Raw genomic sequence first — 26458 nt, 5'->3', positions numbered from 1 at the left:
TTCTTTATCGTCTGAGCCACCAGGGAAGCCCAGTGCTTTACCTTCTAGCGTGTTGTAATTCATATTACCCATAATTTTTTTAATGGTACTATGAATTATCCACACCCTACAGTACTTTTACAGTCATATTCTATTAGTATAACCTAATTAATTTTTCACTAGAAACTGGGGACAAATGGATCACGGGATCTGCTGGCCTAAGATAGAGTCACAGTCAAAAACTGCTGAAACCCACTTAAATACAGTTATGTGATTTTTTAAAAGTAGAAGAAATGTCTTAAATACAGTTTTTGTCTATTTATGTCTTAAATACAGTTACGTGGTTTTTAAAAAGTAGAAGAAATGAAATCTTGACTTTTCTTATCTGTAAATATGAAACCGTTTTATAGAATGCAAATCCATAAAGAAGTCTAGGAGGAAAATACACTTGTGTTTCCTGACCAATTTGTACTAGTAGTTATTTTTGTGAAAACCATTAAAAAAAAAAATCATGCTCCTTCTCTACCACAACAGGCCTCAAAAGTGTCTATTCACTAAGAAGACAGAAAAATCTTAAATGTATGTGCATCAAGCAACAGAGATTCAAAATACTAGAAGCAAAGTCCAACAGAACTGAAAAAGAGAAATTGACAAATCTATAACCATAGTTGAAGTCTTCAGCACCTCTCTCAGTAATTTATAGCACCACTAAACAAAAATTCTGCAAGAGTATAGAGTGCTGAATGACTACCCACCCACCAGTGGTCTCCCCAAAATAGCAGAATACATATTCTTTTCAAGTATGAGTGGGACAGTCATCAGGATAGACCATACCTTGGGTCATAAGATAAATTTTAATTTTAAAAGAACTGTAGTCATACAATGTATGTTATCTAACCATAATGGAATCAAATTGGAAATTAACAACAATTAACAAGTCTCCAACCTCTCAGAAATTAAGGAACACATTTTTAAATAATCCATAGATAAAAGAGGAAATCTCAAGGAAAATTGAATGAAGATATAAACACAACATATGTTTAGGGGAAAATTATAGCAATAAATGCTTATATCAGAAAAGGGGAGTGAATTCCCTTGAGATCTAGTGGTTAGGACTAAGCACTTCCACTACTGGGAAGCAGGTTCAATCCCTGATCATGGAACTAAGACCTCATAACCTGCAAATCAGGGTTGTCAAATCTAAAAACTAAGCTCCCACCTCAGGAAATTAGAAAAAGAATAACAAGAAATAAGCAGGCATAAGGAAGACAATAGAGAGAAGAAATGAAATTTGAAAACAGAAAAAAAAAAGCCATAATAGAGAAAATCAAATCAAAAGCTTTATTAAAAAATATTTTAAAAGAAAAGCTCTTTTTAGAAAATCAAAAAAGAAATTGATAAAGTGTCTAGCGAGACTGACAAAGGGAAAAAGGAGAGAAGACTCAAGTTACCAGTGTCAGGAATGAAAGAGGAGTTATCACTACAAACCTCATAGACATTTAAAGAATAATAAGGAAATGTTATGAACAATTATGCACTGAAGTTTAACAGTTTAGATGAAACGAACCAAATCCTCAAAGCCCACTAGCTATATAACTCTCCCAAGATGAAGTAGATGAACTGAACAGTCCTTTAACTATTAAAGGAAATTAATTGATCATTAAAAGACTTCCAAAAAATAACCACAGAAATACTGAACAAAAGGGCTAAACACATTGCACTTTTGTATTGCTGAAGTGCAACAGTAATCCATTTTGCTTTTATTATTATGTTCTGTGGTGCCTTTAAAGTGCTGGCAGCCTGTAAAATATTTGATGTATAGGGCCTGTGACTTAGTGGAATTCCTAGGAGACTGATTAAATGCATAAATTTTATTAATGGTGAAAATATTGTTTAAACATTTGGAAAAAATTTTTATTTTATAAATGTTTTACGTTTGATCAGTTATGCAAACAAACAAAAAAGATTCACTAATACACCCTCACGCTTTAGAGAGGTTTCTGCTTACACTGTATAAAACAAATTATTTAAAGTCAGCCCGATCAGTTTCATGTTTGAACCGAACAGGGTCCGGTCCTCATTCTGCCAGTTCCTGGCTAGATAATGGCTGCCAGGAAGCAAAACACAAAATCTGGCTTAATTAGCAAGGCATCATGCAGAACAGGACACAGATGAATTGAATTAAGAATTTATTAATTTTAAATTTATTAAATTTAAATCTTACTATCAATTCCTTGTTGCCTTTTAAAAATAAAACAAAACATAAATTCTGATGAGAGCCCCTTCACTTGGTTGCTGTGGTCAATAATTACAGACTATTTGGATACATACCTGTTTTTATCAGAGAGGTTAAAGAACCCCATTCTTTTTTATGTTGTAAGCCTATCTCTGCGAGCTTCATAGCCTGAGAAAATTTCCTCAAGTTTTGTTGGCAATAGACATTTTTTGCTCCCATTATCACATTACCCATATTACCTCACCACCATAACTCATTTAATCAAGCATCTCAAGTTTAATGAAACTCCAGGTAAAATCATTTTACCCCTAGAACTGTTTAAAGCCTCTTCTGATTAAAGGACCGTAAAGTGAAAGTGAAGTCGCTCAGTCGTGTCCGACTCTGTGATCCCATGGACTGTTGCCTATCAGGCTCCTCCGTCCATGGGATTTTCCAGGCAAGAGTGCTGGAGAGGATTGCCATTTCCTTCTCCAGGGGATCTTTCCAACCCAGGAATCGAACCTGGGTCTCCCACATTGCAGGCAGACGCTTTACTGTCTGAGCCACCAGGGACCCTAACCAATAATCAAATTATTTTCTTCACTCAACTTGTAAAATACATAACTTCCTTGATGGTTTCAGCACCCTCCAACTCTACAAAATTGTAGACCTAATCATTTGCTGTATATACCAAAATCTCATCCAAAGATTTCTCTTAATTGACTGCATATCTGAATCTCTTGGCCCAAGTCTTATGTGAGAATGAAGTTTAAGGCCCAATTATTGACTACTGTTACGTTCTAGTTTCTTGAGGATAGCTTCCAAGAGCAGTGTTAAATTGTTTGCACCCTTCACATATTCATCTTTGGCTTTTGGCTCAGACAGCAACTGGCAGCAGGCCAAAGTGCATGAGCTCAACCTGGAGTCTTGGTTCTAAATGATATTGTTAAGTCTGTTTCTTAGCATCTCTGCAGGTATCAGGTTAAGCCAAAACAGTATCCTAATAGACTTGAACCAAAAACAATCTGCAGTCTTGAGACATGGATCCGTATTTCAATTTCTATTCTTTCTATGCAAATAATTTTAGATTAACTAGATGCAAACTTTCCTGAAATCTCAAATAGGAGAATAAGTTACCTTCTCGTGTTTTCTTTTATTATCGTAAATTCAAAGTGGCCTCAAGGACAATGGTTCTTGTATATAACCAGTTCCAAGTAAAAGGGCCCAACATTAAAGACAAGAATTGTCTTTTTAAGATTCAGATGGCTAAGAATAATGCTCTATTTAAAAGAACATGAGCTGTTTGAACTTAGACATTTCTGAACCTCATTTTCTCATCAGAATAGAGAGGCTAATAATACTTAATTTGCTCAGCTATTACAGAAGTAAATCATATACTGTATATAAAGTTTATTCCACTGTGCTGGGCAGATAGTGACTATTCTTAACACCATGTAGAAAGGAAATGGGTTCATTTACATGGAAGGGGATTGCTTCCTGATGAACAAATCAGAAAGACTTCTAGGACCAGAATATCTGTCTTCATTGGGCATTTTAATGAATGTATCAGTTAGGGTTCAGTTGGGGAGGCAGAAGCATGAAGTGGCATGGAATAAAGGACTAGATCTTACTCAGTCGAGGAGCTGAGGTGAAGACACCTCAGCAGAGCCAGTGGTCATGAAGAGAATCTGGATGTAAAGCCAGGGAGAGCAAGATGAAGTAGAATTCATCAGCACAAACTGGAAGCCTGCCTCCAGCTTAATCAACGAAGCTGATGCCCTCTGCCATGGAGATTCACAGGTCCAGGATTTAGAGGACCTGAAGGAGTTGCTGACCTGGCTACTGACCCAAACCAACAAGAGTGGCATATGTGTGCAATGTGGTAGTGACTGGCACCTTACGCTGACCTCCAGAGCAAGGCTGCTGCCTCGCTTTTCCAAAACTCCCACAGATTTACATTGATTGACCCTAACTAACACCATACACGGAGAAGGCAATGGCACCCCACGTCAGTACTCTTGCCTGGAAAATCCCATGGATGGAGGAGCCTGGTGGGCTGCAGTCCATGGGGTCGCAAAGAGTTGGACACAACTCAGCGACTTCACTTTCACTTTTCACTTTTCATGCATTAGAGAAGGAAATGGCAACCCACTCCAGTGTTCTTGCCTGGAGAATCCCGGGGACAGGGGACCCTGGTGGGCTGCCATCTATGGGATTGCACAGAGTCAGACACAACTGAAGCAACTTAGCAGCAGCAGCAGCAGCACCATACAGGAAGAGGTAATCTGAGATACATAGTTCCAACTTTGCTCAGTTGACATAGCTCTTTTCAGTTTGTTGATAACCACCACACTGAGTTTTCCTTTTCTGCTGTTACCATAAGTATATACCGGGTAAAACCTGCTTTGAAAATTCTAGTGACAGTGTGTGTATCAGTTGTAAAGTAAAAAATTCTAAACAACCATAAATTTGGAGTGGATACAAGGTGTAGCCTACCTCTATGGAGGTATCATCCCCACAGCCTACTTATTTAATTTCCCAGAGCATATAGGAAACTATAACTTCAAATTGTCTTTCATCTGTTTTCAATCAAAACAGTGACTGCTATAAGTAATAATTAGGAAAAAATGCCTGATTTACTTAGAGAGGTTTCTACTTAATAAAACACATAAGGCAAGTCTTTAAAGAATTTCTTTGCATAATCTGTTTTAGGAAGAGTACCAGAAAGCCATGTCACTCTACCATGTTATTTTAGTCAGTTGTTGAATCATCTTCACTTAATTGCATTTTCCATTATGTCCTCCATTTTTATCAGATGCCTGGTATAAGAAACAAGCATATGAAATTCACTTCTTTGTTTGCTAGTAAAATATCTGTGAGGGTATTATATTTTTCCTTTGTGTCTCTCTCATATATATTTTATAATTGGATAAGGACTTTGACTCCCTGTAATTAAAAAACATATATAAAGTGTCCAATACAGTGTCTAGGACTTGGATAGTGCACATATATTCTTAGCGTCCTTCCTCTAACCATACTACCAAATGTCCTCAGCAGTGGGCTGAGAACAAGCCAAACCCTAATCTTGGTGCATTTGAGGCAACGAGTTCTGGAAAAGTGGCAGCAAACATCAGGCCCTGCAGAAATCTAATTTTTCATATCTGAGCTTGCATAAATTGCTTTCTTTCTCTTACTCAGTTTTCTCATTTACAAAATGAGCATAGCACTGGAAAGAGGACTATGGAAAATGCCATCTAAATTGACAGCATAATGATGATTTGATTCCTGTTGCAAACATTCGAGCTCTTTTTTCCTTTCTGTTAGATAAAGCCAGTTTTACTTTTTCAGTCTTAAAATCATGTCCTAGTAGGTGGTTTTGTATAGAAAAGAAGGCAGAGTGTGATTTATCTTGTTATTTTACTATAAAATAAATTGTGTATAGCAACGTTTGAAACTTTCTAAACTTAACTTTTATTTTTATCCAGTATTACCTTTGAGAAATTTTCTGGTAAGGAAAAACAATCTCTGGATCAAGAAGACTGCAGCTAAACTAACAGATACAGAAACATTTTGAGTGAGTGTCTGGGAGAGCACGTCTATTCTCTAAGCAAAAATCTCAGAATAAGAGCCTGATATAAACATCCTCATACCTGTAAAGGTATTTAGATAAAAGCTAGAATTCTTGGAACAAATTACACTGACATGGCAAGCATCCCATGGTAAGAAAACATGTACAATTTATCAGAGCAACAAATCTAAAAATAAAGGTAACCCCAAACCATTTAGTTTCAGATTCTAGTGGCTCAGCTGGTAAAGAATCTGTCTGCATTGTGGGAGACCTAGGTTTGATCCCTGGGTTGGGAAGATCCCCTGGTGAAGGGAAAGGCTACCCACTCCAATATTCTGGCCTGGAGAATTCCATGGACTGTGTAGTCCATGGGGTCACAAAGAGTCAGACATGACTGAATCACTTTCACTTTCATCCAGTCAATAACCAGAAATTTTTCCAATATTTACAGTTGTCATAAATTGCTGACAAACTATGCCATAAACATTTATTTGAGAGTCTTAACTTTTTGTACATTCTTCATTAGAGGTGATTCATTTGTATTATTTTTCTCTCTCTTTTCTTTTGCAGATGGTTTATTTTTATGTCATTGAATAGCCTTCCGAAGGCAAATCTGTTTCTCTCAATTTTTTCTGATCATAAACATTTCTTTGTCACAAATGAGGGCAAGCCTATCCTGATTTCCCTGACACATAAATGTTGACAGTTTGTCAAACAGAAGATTCAGGAGCAGGCACTGTCCTAGTTCTGCCTTTCACTTATTCAAAGTTTCTGCCTCTGTCCCATGTTGAACACATTAATCAAACGCCCTACAATAGCTATATCTAATATGGCTGGAAATAAATGATTTTCATACATGGTGCAACTTAAGCATAAACCAAGTACCTTTCAGTGAATAACACTGTGTTAAGATTAACACCGATTACAGGTATATGTAATTAATTCCTGAAACATCAATAATTGGATGTACATTGGTAACTAGCCATTTTCTTCCTTCATTTGTAAGTCAGAATCATGTACAGTTAGTCCTTGTAAGATATCCTAAAAGCATCTGGTCCAGCTCTCTGATATTGCCGATGAAGAAATTGAGGTGAAGATTACTTTCAGTGACTTATCCACAACCATAGAGCTGGAATATGGAGAACTAGAAGTCAGGTCTCTTGATCTCTACCATAGTAGTATTGTTCTCCTGGTGCTGTGCATTCCATTCTTGCTGAGACAGCACCCTTCAAAGTGTATCACTCCAGCTGGTGTATTGAGAATAGGCTGCAGGGGCTGTGTGTAGTGTGGAAGCATGAAAACAGTCTAGTCAGTTGACTAGGATTTAGTCAATTCAGGTGAGAAATGATAGGGGCTTAGCCCTGGGTGCTAATTGGAAGAAGTGAGAAGGCCTTGGACTCTGGATATGTTTTGAAGGGAGAGTGGATGTGCTGACAGATCGCGTATGAGATGTCATAACTCATACCCTCACTTTCCACACACATAGGTAGTGTTTGATTCATGCTTCCATGCTTTCAATAGAAGATTATATGTCAGGTCCAGTGTTAGGAGTTGAGTAGAGAGTGGCAAGCTAAGCAGATGGTTTCTGCCTTTATAGAAACTAAGGTAGTAGTTAAAAACTGCATTTTGAGAAATTGAACCAAGTAATTTTAAGGCATAATAATCAGCAATGTATCAAGTGAAAAATTGCATAACACAGTGAATCAGCTCCAAGAGATTTCTCCTGTGTAAAGAATTTAGTGGAGAGGCAGGCTTGCCTTATTTGGATCACTGATTTCCTCATCAGTATTGACATAGGGTTTTTTAATTGCATTGAGTTCAATTAACACTGTTAATATGTTTGGAATAAAATATGAATGCAGTCTCATCCTTGTCTAACTTGGCTGAGCCTTATTACCTTTGTGTACCTTATTTTCTATCTCATTTGCAAAATTAAAATGTTAACATGAGCCTTCCTCTCATGAAAATATGATTAATGGTTACCTCCCCCAAACAGCTGCAAATCTTTTTTTTTTAATCCCACAGAGCAGTATAACTTGCTAATTCAAAGAAAATCGACAAAAGCATGAGAATCAGAGATTGGTAGGGTGTTAGATTGGTAAGATTGCTAAGACTAGTAAAGTCTTAGACTGGTAAGATTGGTAAATTTAGAGATGAGCTTCTCTGGTGGCTCAGACAGTAAAGAATCCGCCTGCAATGCGAGAGACCTGGGTTCTATCCCTGGGTTGGGAAGATCCCTTGGAGAAGGGCATGGCAACCCACTCTAGTATTCTTGCCTGAAGAATCCCATGGACAGAGGAGCCTGGCGGGCTGCAGTCCATTGGATCGCAAAGAGTCGGACACAACTGAGTGACTAAGCACACAAGATGTTACCTGTTTAAATTATCTCCATGAATATAAAAGCATAACCCTAGAATCTTTCTGTTTTACAGTCTTTCCACATAACAATGCACTTATATCACATGTTATGGGAGGTTTTCATAAATAAATATCTTTGTGTCAGATGCAGAAAGCAGTTCTTTTCTCTAAAATGGTTACCATGACTACACAATACTTGCCTGAGAGGCGATATTGCATGGAGTGGTTAGAACCGGTTTGTGAATAGGTAGACCTGGGTTTGAATTTTGACTCTGCCACTACCTGTGTGCTCCTGAATAAGTTATCTACTTTCAGTTTTCTCCTCTTTGAAATGGCATTAATGATCACCACTGAGCAAATGTGTTGTAAACCTTAAGGTTGATAACTGATACAAGGTCCCTAGTGCTGTACCTCACACGTGTCATTCAGTCAGTTCAGTCGCTCCATCTCACACATGAGCCCTCAGTAAATGATAATTATTTAGATCCAAGAATGACAGTTCCTGTTTCCCAAGGGTGGTGACTTTTGTTACTCTTCCTAACCAGTCATTATTCTTCACTCTCCTTCCCATCTTACCACTTACTACTCGGTAGGAAAAGGAAAATCGCCTTATAAAATCCTGTGTAAGTTTCACTTACCTACTTCCTTCTGAATCTAATGTGCATGGTATTCTTTTGATGAAACATTGACTCTACCCTTCCTAATGAATTTGACCTTCTCTAAATTCCCCCCAGTCACTGCCTTTTTGTTCTTATTTGACTCATAATTTATTAGCATGCTTATTATTTTTTAAAGCACAGTTATTTGTAAGTATATGTAGAGCCATTTTCAGTCAGTATAAATTCAGGTTAACTTTATTGACAGAATCCAGAGCAAGCTCACCCCACTGTCTTCAGAGAAACAGTGTGCATGCAGTATCTTGTCCCCACCCCGTTCAGCACAGAGTTTCTCTCCTGTACCACAATGGGCAACAAGCTTGTTCAATTCTATGCTGTTATTTCATGTAAATTGAAGATTTCTTAATATAATATTTACTCTCATTACCTTCTTATCACACTCATATTTAGACTTTTTCTGCTGACATACAATAATGGGAAAGTAAGGGAAAATACATTTCTCTGTGAAACATTTAAATCTCAAAGCCTTTTGTTTATTAAAAAATATTAAATATGTGGAGATAGTTATCAGTTGTCCCAAGAGTTTCAAATTGCTAAGCACCTTACGTATAAGAAATAAGCTTTTGGTTTGACTGGAGAAATCTTGGAACTTTGCAGAAAATTACAGTAAGAGGAAGTTGCTATATTGCAACAAGAGAGTATTTTGATTGCAAATTTTTCCGTAAGTGTGGCAATTTGCAACTTGAGAAGAATTTAATAGTAGCTGAGCTTTCAAAATGTAACATAGAAACTGTCATTTTCTTCCACAATTAAAATAAGTGCTTCTGAAAGTTTCAGGATAAGAATGACCCAAATTACCCTCCCCCACATTTCCTCATCTAGAATAGGGGAGAATGGGGAGAATGTTTGAACAGAACATCTGTGGACAAAATGAAAGACAAATGGTCTTTTCAGGCAAATGTCTGAAAAAGCAATCTTTTATAGCCAAATAGAATACTGTTGCATGCATCGCCATGGTTAAGAAGAGGATCAACAATGCTTTCATAATGGCCTTTTATTTTAGCACATTCTATTTTTATGAGTTGAATTGTGATTTCAACACATCCATTCATAATTCATCATATAATTTTATGCATAAATATCTTTTGACACATTAAGGCACTTTTGCCGGCCACATCTTGAATTCAAATTTAATTCAAACTAAGTGCATTAAGACAGATCTCATTTCCAGTAATGTTTTGAAAGACTGGATTAAAAAAAACTTTTTTATTTAACAAAAGGAACAGTCTACTAAAGAACAGAACTTTCAGTAATATGCTGTACATGGATTACTGGAGAAAAGACACCTGGCTTACTTATTTCCTGCTGAAGGACTTCAGGTTAAAAAGCAATCAATTAAGACTACATCCTGTGTTCTTTGCTGGTGGTCTGTTCAACTTTTATGCACTCAATCAATATTTATTTAGTACTAAATAATCCCTATTTTAGTCAAAGGATAAAACAATGCATAAAATAGAATTTTTCTTTCATGTAGCTTATATTTGGAGGGAGGGCTGAGTAATTAACAAGAAATATAAGTATTTTTGGTAATGCTAAGTTCTAAGGAGAGAAATAAAGCAGGGAAGGAAAACAAGAAGTGTTGAGGGCAATAATGGAAACCATTTTCTTTTTCTTTTTTCTTTTTTTTTTTTGGAAACCATTTTCTATAGGGAAGCCTGGGAAGAATGATCTAAAGGAGGTTAAGGAGTAAGCCATAACAGTATTGTTACCAAACCCAGGTTTGGCTGCTTGCTGCTCATAAGCCAATAATTAGAGAGGCAAGTGTCAATAGAAAGGAAAGGTGCTTTAATCAGAAAAGCCAGCAGTCTGGGGAAAATGTGGGCATGTGTCCAGACACCAACTCCGAAGATTCTGCTCAGCCATGACAGTTTTTAAAGGGGCATAAAATGGGGATGGTAAAACTCAACATTTAGAAAACTAAGGTCATGGCATCTGGTCCCATCACTTCATGGCAAACCGATGGGGAGACAATGGAAATAGTGACAGACTTTATTTTTGGGGGCTCCAAAATCACTGCAGATGGTGACTGCAGCCATGAAATTAAAAGATGCTTGCTCCTTGGAAGAAAAGTTAATGACCAACCTAGATAGCATATTAAAAAGCAGAGATATTACTTTGCCAACAAAGGTGCATCTAGTCAAAGCTATGGTTTTTCCAGTAGTCATGTATGGATGTGAGAGTTGCACTATAAAGAAAGCTGAGTGCTGAAGAATTGATGCTTTTGAACTGTGGTGTTGGAGAAGACTCTTGAGAGTCCCTTGGACTACAAGGAGATCCAACCAGTCCATCCTAAAGGAAATCAGTCCTGAATATTCATTGGAAGGACTGCTGCTGAATCTGAAACTCCAATACTTTGGCCACCTGATGCAAAGAGCTGACTCATTTGAAAAGACCCTGATGCTGAGAAAGATTGAAGACAGGAGAAGGGCACAACAGAGGATGATATGGTTGGATGACATCACCAACTCAGTGGACATGAGTTTGAGTAAACTCTGGAAGTTTGTGATGTACAGGGAGGCCTGGCATGCTGCAGTCCATGGCTTTGCAGAGTCGGACACAACTGAGTGATTGAACTGAACTGAAATGGGGATCAAGAATCTTATTGAATCATTGAGGCAGGAAGTTGGATTCTGCATCATCCTTCATTGCATGCAGACTGGCTGACTCTTCCAGATGTTCTCTTGCCTGCGTGATCTGCCTCAGGATTGCTAAGACAGCTGTTGAGAGTAGAGAGCTAGTCATTTTTTAACTGTTTAATTCTTCATTCTTTTCTCTTTTTATCTAGGAAAAAAAATCAACAGTTTAGAGAAGGCATGGTGTGCATTCAGAAGAGCATAATCAGGAATTAGTTTCAATTGCTTACTGGTCTCATTTTTTAAAATAGATTCTTTTAAGGCTAGTGGGGAACAGAAATGGGCAACCAGGAAGGGGGCAAAAGAGCTACTTTCGATATCTGAACAAACATTTCAGACAGAGGGAACAGCAGGGGTATAGACCCTAAGGTGGGACTCTATTCCACACAATCCAGAAACAGCAAGTGTGGCTGGAGCAAAATAATAAGGGTCAGGAAGCAAAGGGAACAGCCCAGGTCATACAGGGCCTTCAGGGTCAGTGGAAGAATTTGAGTATGTATTCAAAGTGAGGTGAGAAGCCATTGGAGAGTTTTCATGATCGAATCATATTTTAACAGGATCACTCTGCCTCTTATGTTAAAAACAGAAGAGGTGAGGACAGAGGAAGGGTGAACAATGAGGTATTTCAGTAATCCAGGTGAGGGATGATGGTGGCTTCTACCAAGGTGATAGTAAGAAACAGTCTTATTTTAAACATATTTTGAGTGCAGAGCTGATATAACTTAGTGGTGGATTGATTATGGGCTGTAAGAGAAAGGAAAGAGTTAACACTGACTCTAATCTTCAGGGTTTGCACAGTTGTGAGGAGAAATGGAATTGCCATTTACTAAGGTATAGAAGACTAGAAGAGGAGCAGAATTGGTTGATGGGTGGTGGGTATGAGAAGCTCAGTTTTGAACACATTGAATCTGTTGAGTTAGGCAGCCTGTAGCTCAGTCAAGAAGTCCCCATTGATTATATAAATTCATAAGTTGCTGAAGATCAGAGTTTGTAAACACTCTTAGGTAGAAAGTTCAAAGAAATTTCACCTAAATGCTCAGTACAATAAACATAAAGTGCAGGTGATGGTGTTAGAAAGATTTTATTGAATGATGATTCAGGAAATAATATAAAAGTATTTTTTAAGAGAAAGGACCTTCATAAATGTTTATAGAAGGAATCTACTTTTGATGGTCAGTAAGCATTATGAGCTCATGCTTTAAATTCTTACACACCACTACCCCAAACATAAAAAGATAAGTCATGGTCAAAAATGATATCTAGTCACCAGGGACTAGAAGAAAACAAAATTGCACAAGAATAAATGGGAACTAAAGCCATATACCTGTTAGGCTCTGAGTCCAGGAAGGGCTAGAGATGACTAGAAGTCTACTCTAATGGGTATGAGAGAACAAATGGACACCAGCCATGTCAGGAAACTGACTAATGGGGTGAAACCAGCTGGGAGGGCAAACAGAGCTTCTTCACCCATGAGTATAAGAAGGTTGAAGAAAGATACAGCCATTGACCAGAGCAATGACTTGTTAAAGGTGATTCTTTCCTTAATAGATGGAAATTTGGGAAAATCCAAAAAGCCCTTAAAATTTGAAGTAATAACAAGATGACTAAGAACACTGGATGTTCAGAAGTGCTAGCACCAACTAGTCATCCTGGATATGTAAAATATAGTCAGTGAAATAAGCACTCTATAGGTAAAATAAACTTTATACAGGTGTGTAAACTCAGAGAATTAGAAAATTGAAAAACAATAAAGTCACCTAAAAAGCATTGAGGAAATATGAAAGGATAGCAGTATTAAAGATAGATGATAAATTGAGAGATACCAACATACATCTAGAGACAAAAAAGAGAGTAGTAAAGAAGGCCATTTGGAGAGATAATGCCTAACAATTTTCAGGATTGAAGTAATAATACCTTCATGTACAACACAATGAATTTGAAATGGGGTTCATTAATATCATTTGTAACCTAGACACATCAGAGAGCAGTTGCAGAATATCAAGGATAAAGAGGAAAATATTTTAAAACTTAACAGAGAGACTAAAGACAAATTATAATGAATGAGAGCAGCTACAGATGTTTTAAGGGCAGTGATGCTAAAAGAAAATAAAGTGATATATTCAGATTGCAAAGGGAAAATTATTTTCAACTCAGAATTCTGTACCCATCTAAAGTGAAGGGTTTTTATATTTTCAAACACAAATATCTAGAAGTGTTTGCTACTCACAGACTGCTATGAAAGAACTTCTAAAGAGCATGCTTATTAAACATGAACCTGGAAGAAGGGTGATCTGAAACTATTAAGAAAAATACAGAAATAAAGTATATTACAGATTTTCTCTATTATGAGAAAAACATTTATCATGAAAGCAAAGATTCCAAGCCCCTTGTTTTTCTACATTGGTCATAACACTTTATATGATTTGCTGTGTTATCCATTGTAGTCATGTGTCTGTTCTTAGTGTCCTTCTTTTATTAAATATTTCATGATATTGTCAGAAACTGGGAATGTGATATCAAATACCTGTCAGAATGAATAATTCCATCTTTTTTCCTAAGAAAGACTACACAGGATTGTAAATTTGCACCTCAGGGTATTTAATCATACCTGCTGATAACATGAGGAAACCTTCACTATCAGGAGCTTATTTATGTGTGTGAATATTGAACAGTTTCTGATGTAAGTTTTTAAGTAATCTTTTGAAAATGAGTCTATTTCAAGATCCCAAATCACCCACATGTCCAGTGATTGACTAGGCCAGAAGACTCTGTGTTCTATCCACAGCTAAGATTGTATTACAGTGATGCAGCAAGGGTATCCAGCCAGATTGGTATGGAAAAAAGAGACCGTGGAATCCCTAGAAATCCACCTGCAGGCTTCCTGTGCTCTCTCCTCATGATAGATCATGCAGAGTACACTTCACTTAGCAGCAAAAGTGCAGTCACACGTGTGTAGTGTCTCTGCCCAGGGGAGCCTATTAAAGACTCAGTACTCATGGACTTTATTGAATTGGTTACATAGGCATCCTCTGCCTAGCAGCTACTTTTCCTTTCCTGAAATTAAAGCAAGTGTTTAGTCCCCAGGTGGGCAGAGTAGTCTTATTGCTTAGGGAAGCTGCATGTCAATGCAGAGAATTGTTTTACAAGCCAAGTTCCCAGATGTCAGCGGAGGGCCAGCCTTGCAAGCAGGCTCTTCTAAGATAGCAGCCTCAGGCCTGCTATATTAACTCTTTTCTACACAAGGGACCTATTTCCTTAACTGTAGTTTTCATTGTTTTTTTCCATTACTTTCAAAAGAATATAGTTCAATTAACTTTCATTTTAGAAAATATCATGTCACTTGGAAAAATAATGAAGTCTCTTTTAAGGGAATGTCGTTGTAGTATTTACAGTATTTTAAAAAGGTAGCTAAAGCTTTGCTTCTTTGAATGATGGATAAATCTGTATTGTGTGCCTTGGAGTTCTTAGTTACAACAATATGTATGTTGATTATACTCTGCACTCATGATAATGATAAGTATGAGAATATATTTCTATAGGGAAAGAAAAGATAATCTTGTTGAAAAAGAAAACCTAGAGAGCATAAACGGAGAAGGCAATGGCACCCCACTCCAGTATTCTTGCCTGGAAAAGCCTATGGACAGAGGAGCCTGGTAGGCTGCAAACCACGGGGTCACTAAGAGTCGGATATGACTGAGCGACTTCACTTTCACTTTTCACTTTCATGCATTGGAGAAGGAAATGGCAACCCACTCCAGTGTTCTTGTCTGGAGAATCCCAGGGACGGGGGAGCCTGGTGGGCTGCCGTCTATGGGGTCGCACAGAGTCAGACACGACTGAAGTGACTTAGCAGTAGCAGCAGAGAGCATAAAATATGTTTTGTGTAGATTTTAAACTAGACCTTCAGGTTCTAAGAAGTAATGTGTAAAAAGCATAGGAAGTACATTATATAACTCAGTTCTTTAAAGCTGTCTGTTATCCATGTAGCTTCCTAAAAAACAAACCACCCCCATCTTTGTCATTCTTAAAAATAATGAGCTGTTAAATTATAATGATTACTTGTGGTAACACTAAACGAAAAAAACCTAATCAGTAATTTTACAGCCAAACAATTTAGGGAAAATAACTATATGTAAATTAACTATACTTAAACATACTAGCCTGAGTTATTATTTGAGTTATTATTCTGAAGCCAAGTGCACTCAAGAAAATTAGCATAACATGATGGGTTTTATCTTTTATGCTTTCTCTCTAAAATTAATTGTGAATTTCTATAGCCATGGATCCTGCAACTGATTTATACACACACATCCCATGTACATATTGGGTGGTTATTTCTGGGTTACACTGAATGTCAGCAAATTATTTGATCCTTATCTTTAGGACTAATATCCATCCATAATATTATATTCCTAAGAATTATGTAAACCATATACAAATTGTGAAAATTATTATAGTCTATGGGGTCACAAAAGAGTTGAAGATGACTTAGCAATTAAACAACAAAGAATATTATTTTATAAGCAAAGATATTAAATAAAGTATGTCACATAATATGAATTTACTGTATAAACCCAAGGCCAGCAGATTTTATGTAGACAAAATCCAATTGTTCCTTACAGATATACCTTTGTAAAGAAAAAGAAGAATCTGTTACCTAAAATTCGTTTTGAGGGATTATCTGTAAATTAAAATTATGTATACTGTTCTCTCTACCCTGACTAGCTAGTCATATGAATTTAACCTTATTTAGACTAGTGAACAATCTAGTTTAGTAGACTGACTAGAACCAGTGATTTATAGTCATTAATTGAAAGCTAAACCAGTTGTGGGTTTCTCTGTTAAGACATTACGCTCTTCTGGTCCTTAGCGTGGAATAGACTGATAGGTGGGTTTAATGGATGGTTGTTTAGCTAAGCAAGTATGTTGCAGGAAGTATAGCTCCAGGGAATGGTTATAAAGATGTTCTGTGGAAATCAAGTAGAATAAGAGAAATAAAGGCACAAAAGAGTGGTAATGTCAATAAATTGGATACTTGAGTGGAGATTTTCTTTTAAAAAATTGCTGGGTTGGAGGTAGTGTACTATGTAGAATGGAGATAATAGAGGCAGTTGTTTGAGTGTGCTTAAGAATAACAAACATAGGGTCATGGGGTGGACAGCTGGAGAATGGAGAAGTAAAGAACACTGGAGCCAAGGGACTGAGGAGCCAATGTACTGACATCACCTACATGAAGATTAGTTCTGTGTAATAGAGGCAAAGGAGGTGTGAGAAGAAAATATTGATTCAAGTACTGAAATACTAGGTGGGCCAAAAAGTTTATTTAAGTTTTCTTTGAGCGGTTACAGAAAAACCCAGATGAACTTTTCGGCCACCGCAATATTTAACACCTGGGAGTATTGCCTAGGAGATCAGTAGCTAGTGGTGGCTTATGGAATAGAATGAACTTCAAAGGAACAAGTGATAGTTATATTTGCTTGACTCCTTCGTAAAATTTTGTGAAAATCCAGTGAGACATTGCTTGAGAAGGCACTCTAAACCCCTAAAAAAAGGTACGCAGCAGTACTCTGCATGTTTAAGAGCCGCGAGCTTCACCACTGTTTTGTGTCCCTATTTCTCTGCCTACAGAATAAGGACAAAGATAATATTATTCTCTCCTGCTTCACAAGAGATAAAGTTTAGTGGCATGATATATATGAATTTGTTTTGAGTCTTTGGAAAAAGAAAGTACTTTCATTCACTGGGGTTCGGAGTCACTGTTCCATTCAGCTTTTCAGTGTTTTCTGCGACTGTTGGTACTTCAGTGGCACCCTGTGTATCAAATAACATTCTTCCCCATCTTTGATTTCAGACATTTCAGCAGTCTTCTCTGCAGCACAAATCAAAGAAGAAAAACAAAGGTAAGAAAAGTAAATGAAACAGTTAGCTGCTTAGTCTACACTGGAACAATCACCAGCCCACTTCACCTTGCTTGAGCCCAGTGTGGTGTGGAAGAGAACCATCCCCTAGCATAAGAGCTACAAAGATCAGCTTCTCCTTCAGGTCAATTATGGTACAAGGTATCCTTTACAAGTGGTCCCAACACGTTTTCAGACTGGGACCACGCATTTCAGATTAAATTTTATGTCCATGTAGATGAAAAGGTATTAAAATTTTCCAGTTTTTTTTATTTTAATACAATGAGAAAATAAATATTTTTAAGGTTTAATATCCAGACTTATTTTTATGATCTATAGATTAATCTACCTTTTATGATCTATAGATTAACTTAAAGAGCACATTTACCCACCATTATTTTTAGGTCCTATAGCTGGCAAGAGCAAAAGACGAATTTCTTGCAAAGATCTTGGCCGTGGTGACTGTGAGGGCTGGCTTTGGAAAAAGAAAGATGCGAAGAGTTATTTTTCACAGAAATGGAAGAAATACTGGTTTGTCCTAAAGGATGCATCCCTCTATTGGTATATTAATGAGGAGGTAAGACAAGCACATTTTGTTTTCTTATTCATTTTGTTTTTAACCAAAAGAATCACTGTTTTAAGATTTATATTTTAAAATATAATCAACTTAAGGCTAATTCACGAGACTTCTAGTAATTTTTCAGTCTGCCTTCTTAGAATGGTTGCATTGTGGGGTTCTGTGAAGGCAGTTGTTTCAATTACTCTAATGAAACAACATGTCTGAAACATAGGTAATATATAGTAAAATTCTGTATCTCTAGTTAAAAATATGAAGCTAATTCAAGCATTAGCTTACTTAAAAGGATTATATATAGAGAGAGAAATTTGATAAAGGTTTTTAAATGTCTTGCTTTTGTTCAACGTTTTACATTTTTTTGTTTGCTTTTTTGAAAGGAAGTCTTTTATAGTAAGTTAAGTTAATTAATATCTGCATTTGTTTCACTTTTCCTTAAAGAATAAATGAACTAGTAGACTAGCTTTAAAAATCTGCAAGTATTCATTTCATTTGACCCACTAGGGGAAGGAAGGGAAGAGTATATAACAAATGCAAATTGTTCTTATGATTTCCTGTTTCATTTGTGGTAATTAGATTTATATTCAGAGTAATTATATAACCTGTCAAATATCACAACATATATACAGTATACCTTATTTTTTTTATATTCTCTTAACTCTACATTTGCTTCCATTGCCATAGCCATCTATCAGTTCACTTTAAGTTTTTATTTATTTCTTTATTTTTGACCGCACTGTGTGGCATGTGGGATTGAACCCATGCTCCCTGCATTGGAAGGTGGCATCTTAACCACTGGACTGCCAGTGAAGTCCTCAAGTTTTTTTTATTTTTTTTAATATAAATTTATTTATTTTTAAACAAAAATTTCTTTTGTTAACTTGTTTTTTCATTTAAAAAATATACATGGTTTTAAATAGTGTGCTGGCTAAGTCCTTTTTTATGTCAATGAAATAGTATAAAAACATAGCTTCTTTATGTTTCTCTTTATTTTAGATCACTTGTAGATTGTCTACTGACTACTATTTTTTTTTCAGTATAATGAGGAGATCATAACAACCCCAAAAGTTTTTAAAATTTTTCAAAATTTTAAATTTTAACATTAAAAACATCAAGGGTAACATAAGAAAATTCAAAATTAAGAAAGAGATTTGAGACTATTGTATTTACCCCAAGATTGGAAGAAAATAAAAATGGACTTCCCTGGTGGCTCAGAGGGTAAAGCATCTACCTGCAATGTGGGAGATCTGAGTTCGATCCCTAGGTTGGGAAGATCCCCTGGAGAAGGCAATGGCAACCCACTCCAGTATTCTTGCCTGGAGAATCCCATGGACAGAGCAGCCTGGTAGGCTACAGTCCACGGGGTCACAAAGAGTCGGACACAACTGAGCGACTTCACTTCACCTCTTCTTCATTGAAAAATATTAGAAGTTACAATACTACTTTTGTATATAACACACATTTTAGTCACTATCATTAGCATCAAATTTTACTAAGTTTTACATATAAACATACATACACACACTAAAAGAATTGAGAATCTCTATTCTTTTTCTTTGAGATAGCAGGTGGGAATGTGTAATGTCTTCTGAACTTGATATATAAGAAGCCATGAACTGGTATAGCACACATCAGTGTTTGGGAGTAAATGTCTGAGAATTGGCTTATGTACATGAAAGAAACAACAATGATTAAAGGGTTTAGCCAAAAATACTTGGTTGGTTTATTTAATCACTAAGTTGTGTCCGACTCATGTGACCCCATAGACAGTAGCCTGCCAGGCTCCTCTGTCCATGGATTCTCCAGGCAAGAATACTGGAGTGGGTTGCCATTCCCTTCTCCAGGGGATCTTCCCAACCCAAGAATCCAACATGGGTCTCCTGCATTGCAGGTAGATTCTTTACCAAATGAGCAATGAGGGAAGCTTAGACTAGTTGAAATAACTTATATCTAACATGAGATTTTAGATAATTCTCCTATCTTATATTTCTATCCCACGTTAGGGAGGGATTTTATGGATTTCATTCAATTTTCCAAGTGAAAAATAATATTATATATATATATATATATATATATATATATATATATATATATGTATAGCATGTAAACCAGGTCAGATATTTGAAAATCAACTTGACCTATCCACTTGTAAAATGTAGAGTACACAAAATAATTATTTAATTTGAGTTTGATAAGAGATTCTTTTGGAGGCAGAAAAGGAACTGAATTAATAGATATCCCTATATTTTACATCTGGACATTTAAAATGGGAGGAAATTTAATTGTAAGTGTGGACTAAAGTTATTTTATATGTTATAAAAGTCAATATACTTTCTGGGAAAAATACTTAGAAAACAGGTTTTACCTTGAGAATTAAATTATTTTTTCTATCTTTATTTTAATACAGAAAGAATTTTTAAACATTCTATATGTATATTTTAATATTTACTATTCTAAATGTTCAAAATATACGTTCAGTTTAATGGACTATAACAGGTAAGAGTGAAATTCTAATCTCTCAAATGTCTAAGGGATTAAATGAACTGTTTTATTAGTATAGATATTTAAAACATAGTTATATAGTAGCATCAGCTTTAAACGTTTGTATATAATACCCTAAACAAGAGTGTTGCCTCTTCAGGATGAAAAAGCAGAAGGATTCATCAGCCTGCCTGAATTTAAAATTGATAGAGCCAGTGAATGCCGCAAGAAATAGTAAGTTGACTTTATTTGGGCCAAGGAAGAGAAAGGAAGGTTTCTTTGGGTTTTTGTTTTGATTTTTAATTTCTAGCTTTTAAATTATAGATTGCTTGACTAATGCTTTCAAATTGAGGTAATAAGAAAGCAGTTTTGTGGGCAGAAAATTGAATTTTTAACTGATTTCTGTCATCATGGTAGAAGCATTATATATTTGTACTCAGGTTAGATTTGAGGCAGTTTTATCCATAAAAATTATCTGGTTCTAACTTATTTCCCAGTCTGAAATGAATGTACTCTGTTTCCTTTTGCAGTGCATTCAAAGCCTGTCATCCTAAAATCAAAAGCTTTTATTTTGCTGCTGAGCATCTTGATGATATGAACAGGTAAAGTGTTACTTATATTTCAAAATACTTAGAAAGTCTGTTAGGCTTAGAATTCTCAGTTTTCCCCATTAATGCTTAGAGAAAAATATCACTGAAGTTTCTAGATCAGATTTAAAATAAAATGGACCCAGCCATAACTCCATACCTAATTTTAAAGAATAGCATTTTAAAAAGTCAAAATAAACTCACTGACTTTTTAAGTTTACCAAAAATGTTCCAAAATCCATATATAGGCCAAATAAATATATATATAAAGGCAAAAAAATACCCACTGCAGGAAAAAAAAATTTTAAGTCCATTTCAGGAATATGTCTCCAAATTTATTCCCAAGTGAGGGAAATAAAGATCCCCACAAAAAAAGCTGACTTTTCCAAGTGCAGAGTATTTATGACAGAATATCCATCTCAATAATTCAAGCCTAAGCTTAGTTGGTATATCTTTCTGTCACCTTTCTTCTATTGCTGGACAGGATTGTGCAACCAAGTGATTAGATGGCACATGGTTATGCGATGCCTCTGGGAAAATCTGTATATATATATATATATATATATATATTTATCATCTACAACATACAGCTTCTTGTTTCCATTTTGGCTCTTATGAGTTTGATCCTTTCTTCCTTTTTCTTTCCTTTCCCCTTTCCTTTTTCTAGATATGTAGAAATTATGTTTAAGATTCAAAATATTTCCTTTTATAGGTCTTCAGCAGGCAGTGCATGTTACGTATATAATGCGCCAACACATTATACAGAGATACACAATAGGGAGATACAGAATAGCATAGTGGTTTAGAGTATGAACTTTGGAACCAGGCTGTCCAAATTCCAGCTATCCCACTAGTTGTATGACCATGGATGTAGAACTTAACCTCTCTATGTCAGATATTAAGCTCTTTTAAAAAGTGGCGATAATAACCATCTTCATCCATAGAATTTTTATGAGGAACAAATAAGCACACATGAAAGGCTTAGAATAGTGCCTGCTAAATTGTAAGTGCTATATAAATGTTTCCTTTCAGTATATATTCCTTTTATTGGGTTAGCCAAAAAGTTCGTTGGGGTTTTCCATACAATGTGACCAAAAACCCCAATGAACTTTTTGGCCAACACAATATATACTTTTGGCTTTTACACCATATACCCTTCTTTGTATATCTCTAAGGAATTTGTGTTCAGATATTTTTAAGCACAAAACTACATCTTCATAAATGTGTTTGAATGCACTCAATGAACACTTAATATGCTGTCATAAATAATCTTGTTCTTTGACACTTTGGAATATAGGCACGATTTTTCCAAAGCAAGGATATGAATTTAAGGAAAGGGCAAAGAAAGGTGTTGAAAAACTTGATAAACTCTTTTTATAATTAATAGGAAAATTGAGCCTTTTTTTTTTTAAGTTATTAACAATGTTATGTTAGTTTCTGGTGTACAGTGAAGTGATTCATTTTCACATATTGGATTGGCCAAAACGTTTGTTCAGGGTTTTCCATAACATCTTACAGAAAAATCCTTGGTTTGCAGATATTTTCTCACATTCCTTACATTGTCTTTTTGTTTTGTTTATGACTTCCTTTGCTGTGCAAAAGCTTATGAGTTTGATTAGGTCCTATTTGTTTATTTTTGCTTTTATTTCTACTGTCTTGGGAGACTGACCTAAGAAAATACTGCTATAGTTTATGTCAGATAATGTTTTGCCTATGTTCTTTTCTAAGAGTTTTATGGTGTTATATCTTATGTATGTCTTTAAGCCATTTTGAGTTTGAGTTTATTTTTGGGTATGGTGAGAAGTTATGTTCTTACTTCATTGGTATGTATGAGTCTGTCCAGCTTTCCCAACATCACTTGCTTGAAGAGACTGTCTGTTCTCCATTGTGTATTCCTGTGTCCTTTGTTAAAGATTAATTAAGCGTAGATGTATGGATTTATTTCTGGACTCTGTTCTGTTCCATTGATCCGTATGTCTGTTTTTCGTGCTGATAGCATACTGTTTTGATTACTATTGCTTTGTAGTATTGTCTGAAGTTAGTGTGTGTTACAGGGGGATTGGGGGAGTTATGCCTACAACTTTGTTCTTTTTCCTCAGGAATTCTTTGTCAATTCTGGGTATTTTATAGTTCCACATAAATTTTAGGGTTATTGGTTGTATTTCCGTGAACTGAGCCTTGCATTTGGTTTCCACAATCTTCTCTTGCTTTGTATGTTACCATTCTTGAAATTTCACATGAAGCAATCAGAATTTGCTGAGCTTGTTCTCAAAATGAAAATTATATAGTTGTTGGGGAGTGGTGCTACTCTGTTTTGTGTTATAACTATTTTATAATTCTGCTCTTTTAGTTACTATTCATTTTTTCACAGTTGAGCTCAGTACCCTTAGGATAAACATGAAGTATTATAACATCATAGCCCAAACAGAAAATAAGTGGTATATATGAACATGTCCTCTTCTACAAGATAAATCCACTAGAACACAGTTTAACTCCCATCTAAGAATAAACATAATTTAATCATTTGGGATACTTGCTAATCAGGGTTTTTTTAGGTTTAGAAAATAGCCTGCTCAAAAATGCATTTTTGTTAGCTGTAACACCATTCTTGGTCCCCATTCTCTACCCTGTGTTAGGAATAACTTTAGAAGTATATGATGTCACTACTCTTCCCTGATACTCCTTTGGATGTATCTGGTTCAGGATATCAGAAAAGAAACTAAGCCAAACCCATAAGTTTCACTTCGTTGCCTTTTCTAAGCAGTGAATCAAAGAATAAATGAATCTGATCAAATATGTCATCATCTCCATATCATACATTTCAGAGTGCTGTTTTATATTAGCCTTTCCATGGTGTACTACAACCTTCTGAATTGTCCTGAAATACTGAAACTTTTTTAAAAATTTAAGTATAATAGACTATTACTGTTTTGCCTTGCTTTTTCTTTCTTTAATAACCATATCCCTAGTGTCTTATTTTCAACAAACAAGTTTTTTTAGAAATTACTTGTCAATAGGAAGAAGGAGAGTGAACGGCAATGTTCACAGAGGATTGGTAATAGGGAAAGACACTCTCCAACAACTTTATTTAATAACCTAATTATTACATAACAGCAAGATGTCCTGGGTATTGGTTCATTCTCTATGTAGTCCTTTGAAGGCATGTACCTAAGCCTTCAAGAAATGATAATTATAATTATATTATAATAATTATAAATAAATACCTTATCTGGTTATTTCATAATTTCTAAAATATCATATGTATTTTTAAAATGTAGTACTAGTTTTGACAGGACCTAGTAATTGGAATGAAAAGGCAATCCTTAGATTTAATTTTCTTCTATAAAATCTGCATGTATGTATACACATTCATACACTTACTCATATATATACCCAAATATATATATACCCAAATATAAATGTTAGAATATTAAAACCTCACCTTCTGTTTTTTGAGTAGCTTTAAGTTGGAATGTGAGGTAATTTGCAAAAAACACTTTTGAGCACCCTACCACCAATCCATCTGTTCCCTCCTCAGAAATGAGCATTGAAACATTAAAAAAACCTTTTTTGCCAGTCTGTGTGAAATCTGTGGGAAGAAAATAAAACATCAAGTTTCTCAAGTATTCTGAGACTTATTTACTGAATTTACTTGGCCTGTGTATTCCTTTTCATGTCAGCACATATGTCATTGTAATTGTCAGGACTCACCAGTTTTTGTTTAGTAGTTATTATTTGTATATTTCTTCTATAATTCTTACTCTTATTTCCCTCTCAGTATGTTATTCTGTGGCAGTTCTTGGCAGCTTCATTGGAATGTTCACCGTAGGCCCAATCTTCTTATTCCTGCATATTGTCTGTCTCCCTTCTCTGCAAATATAGGCATCATGAAAACAGATACTTTATTTCATTTATCTCTTTATCCATGCCTAAGACAGTACCTGGCACACCTAAATATTTCTTACTTCAATTAATGCATCAGTTCAGTTCAGTTCAGTTCAGTCATATCTGCTATTCATAATAGCATATAAACACCAAATCGTAACTGCAACAAGTGTTTGGTTAAGCATTTTCTAACCAAGGCCTGAGGACGACTTATCCAAGACAGCAACAACAGCTGTGTAGCATTCAGCCTTTTGTATTTATATACCCTGGCCCAAGTTTATACACTTACTTTTTTCTTTTTTTGATGGCTCAAACAACAGAAATTTATTTTCTCATAGTTCTGGAGGCTAGAATCTCAAGATCAAGGTGCCCTCAGGGGTGGTTTCTGATGATACCTCTCTTCCTGGCTTGTAGATAGTCACCTTCTGGTTTTGTCCTCGCTTTCTAAAGAGTTTTTATTGTGGGCAGAATTTGTCTTCCTAAAAGTAGTTTAATTTTTTTGTTGTCTTGTGAAATTTAAGAATCCTGGAGCTCATTAAAGGCAGAAATTATGTCTTATTCATTTTTGGACCCCTAAAACATAGCTCATTGTTCAGCATATAACAGACATTTCATAAATATTGTTGAGCTGAAAAATTAAGAAGCCTCTTTTTAGTTTCTTTATTCATCTTATACAAGACCTCATTGCTTTTTAGCTAATAACAAAACTAAATTTCAATGATATATTAAGAAGTAGTAAATAGGTACTGAATTAAAATTCAGCAATAAATATTCCTCTGGTGGTATCAACATCATTTCTACCCAAAAAAGCACCAACCCAGTCTTTCCTAAGGGTGCTAAGACTCGCCTTATAATACAAATTCAACTCCTTTCTTACTACAAGTCACCTATAGACTAGATTTTCATGTTGACCTTTTACTATTTGTTATGAGGTTAGCTTCTTAGAGTTTATAATTTTCTGCATTATGTGTGTATATACCATCCTACTGAATTCATTTGATTACTTTTTTTTTTCATTTCTGCTTCCTTTTTTACTTCCCAGACATACTTGAGGTAATCATTTTACTGTAGGTTTTGTCAAAGTTGAGCTTTAAGTGACTTGTTCCTAAAATTAAATCTTAAATTTCCATGGGTGTGATTTTGTCCACTAGAGAAACAACTTTTCTCCCTCTCTCTTCAAGATATTCTCAGTATCTGATGCACAGTCAACACCACTTGGCATAATGATGAAGTATATGAGTCACTTCAGAGACATTCATCTTCTAGTTGACAGGGGAAATAATCTCTTAGGAGAAAAAGTTCTCAAAAACAATTTTTTTTAAATATGTTAAGATCAGATTATTCCACAATTTAATATTAACTCTATTAGCTAGTTTGGAAGGTTGATTCTCCCTTACTTTCTTGTTTGGGAAAATATATGAATCATTGTTCAGGATTAACCAGTGAAAAATTGTCAAGTTAGTTTAAAGACTTCGTGATTCGATAATCTGATGCAATGTAAACAGTTACCAGAGTAATGAACACAGGTAGAGACCTTATGGAACAAAAGATGGAGATTGAAGCAGTGCTTTGCTTCAGGTAGCCCCCTACATTGGTAATAGCAA

At 35.6% G+C, this 26458-nt stretch overlaps 1 protein-coding gene across 4 annotated transcripts in view; it reads left to right on the top strand.

Annotated features, from left to right (window-relative positions):
- Nucleotides 1-26458, top strand: part of CNKSR2 (connector enhancer of kinase suppressor of Ras 2) — a 281248-nt gene that overhangs the window by 197916 nt on the left and 56874 nt on the right. For all 4 annotated transcript variants that reach the window (XM_068962234.1, XM_068962233.1, XM_068962231.1 and 1 more), the window contains 4 exons: nt 17282-17330; nt 17732-17904; nt 20543-20616; nt 20913-20984. In XM_068962234.1, coding sequence (XP_068818335.1) covers nt 17282-17330; nt 17732-17904; nt 20543-20616; nt 20913-20984 — 368 coding nt within the window. The remainder of the gene's footprint in view (nt 1-17281; nt 17331-17731; nt 17905-20542; nt 20617-20912; nt 20985-26458) is intronic.

Source organism: Capricornis sumatraensis, chromosome X (genome assembly GCF_032405125.1).
Source record: "Capricornis sumatraensis isolate serow.1 chromosome X, serow.2, whole genome shotgun sequence".
NCBI classification, from domain to species: Eukaryota; Metazoa; Chordata; class Mammalia; order Artiodactyla; family Bovidae; genus Capricornis; species Capricornis sumatraensis.
This window is presented reverse-complemented; position numbering and strand designations above follow the sequence as displayed.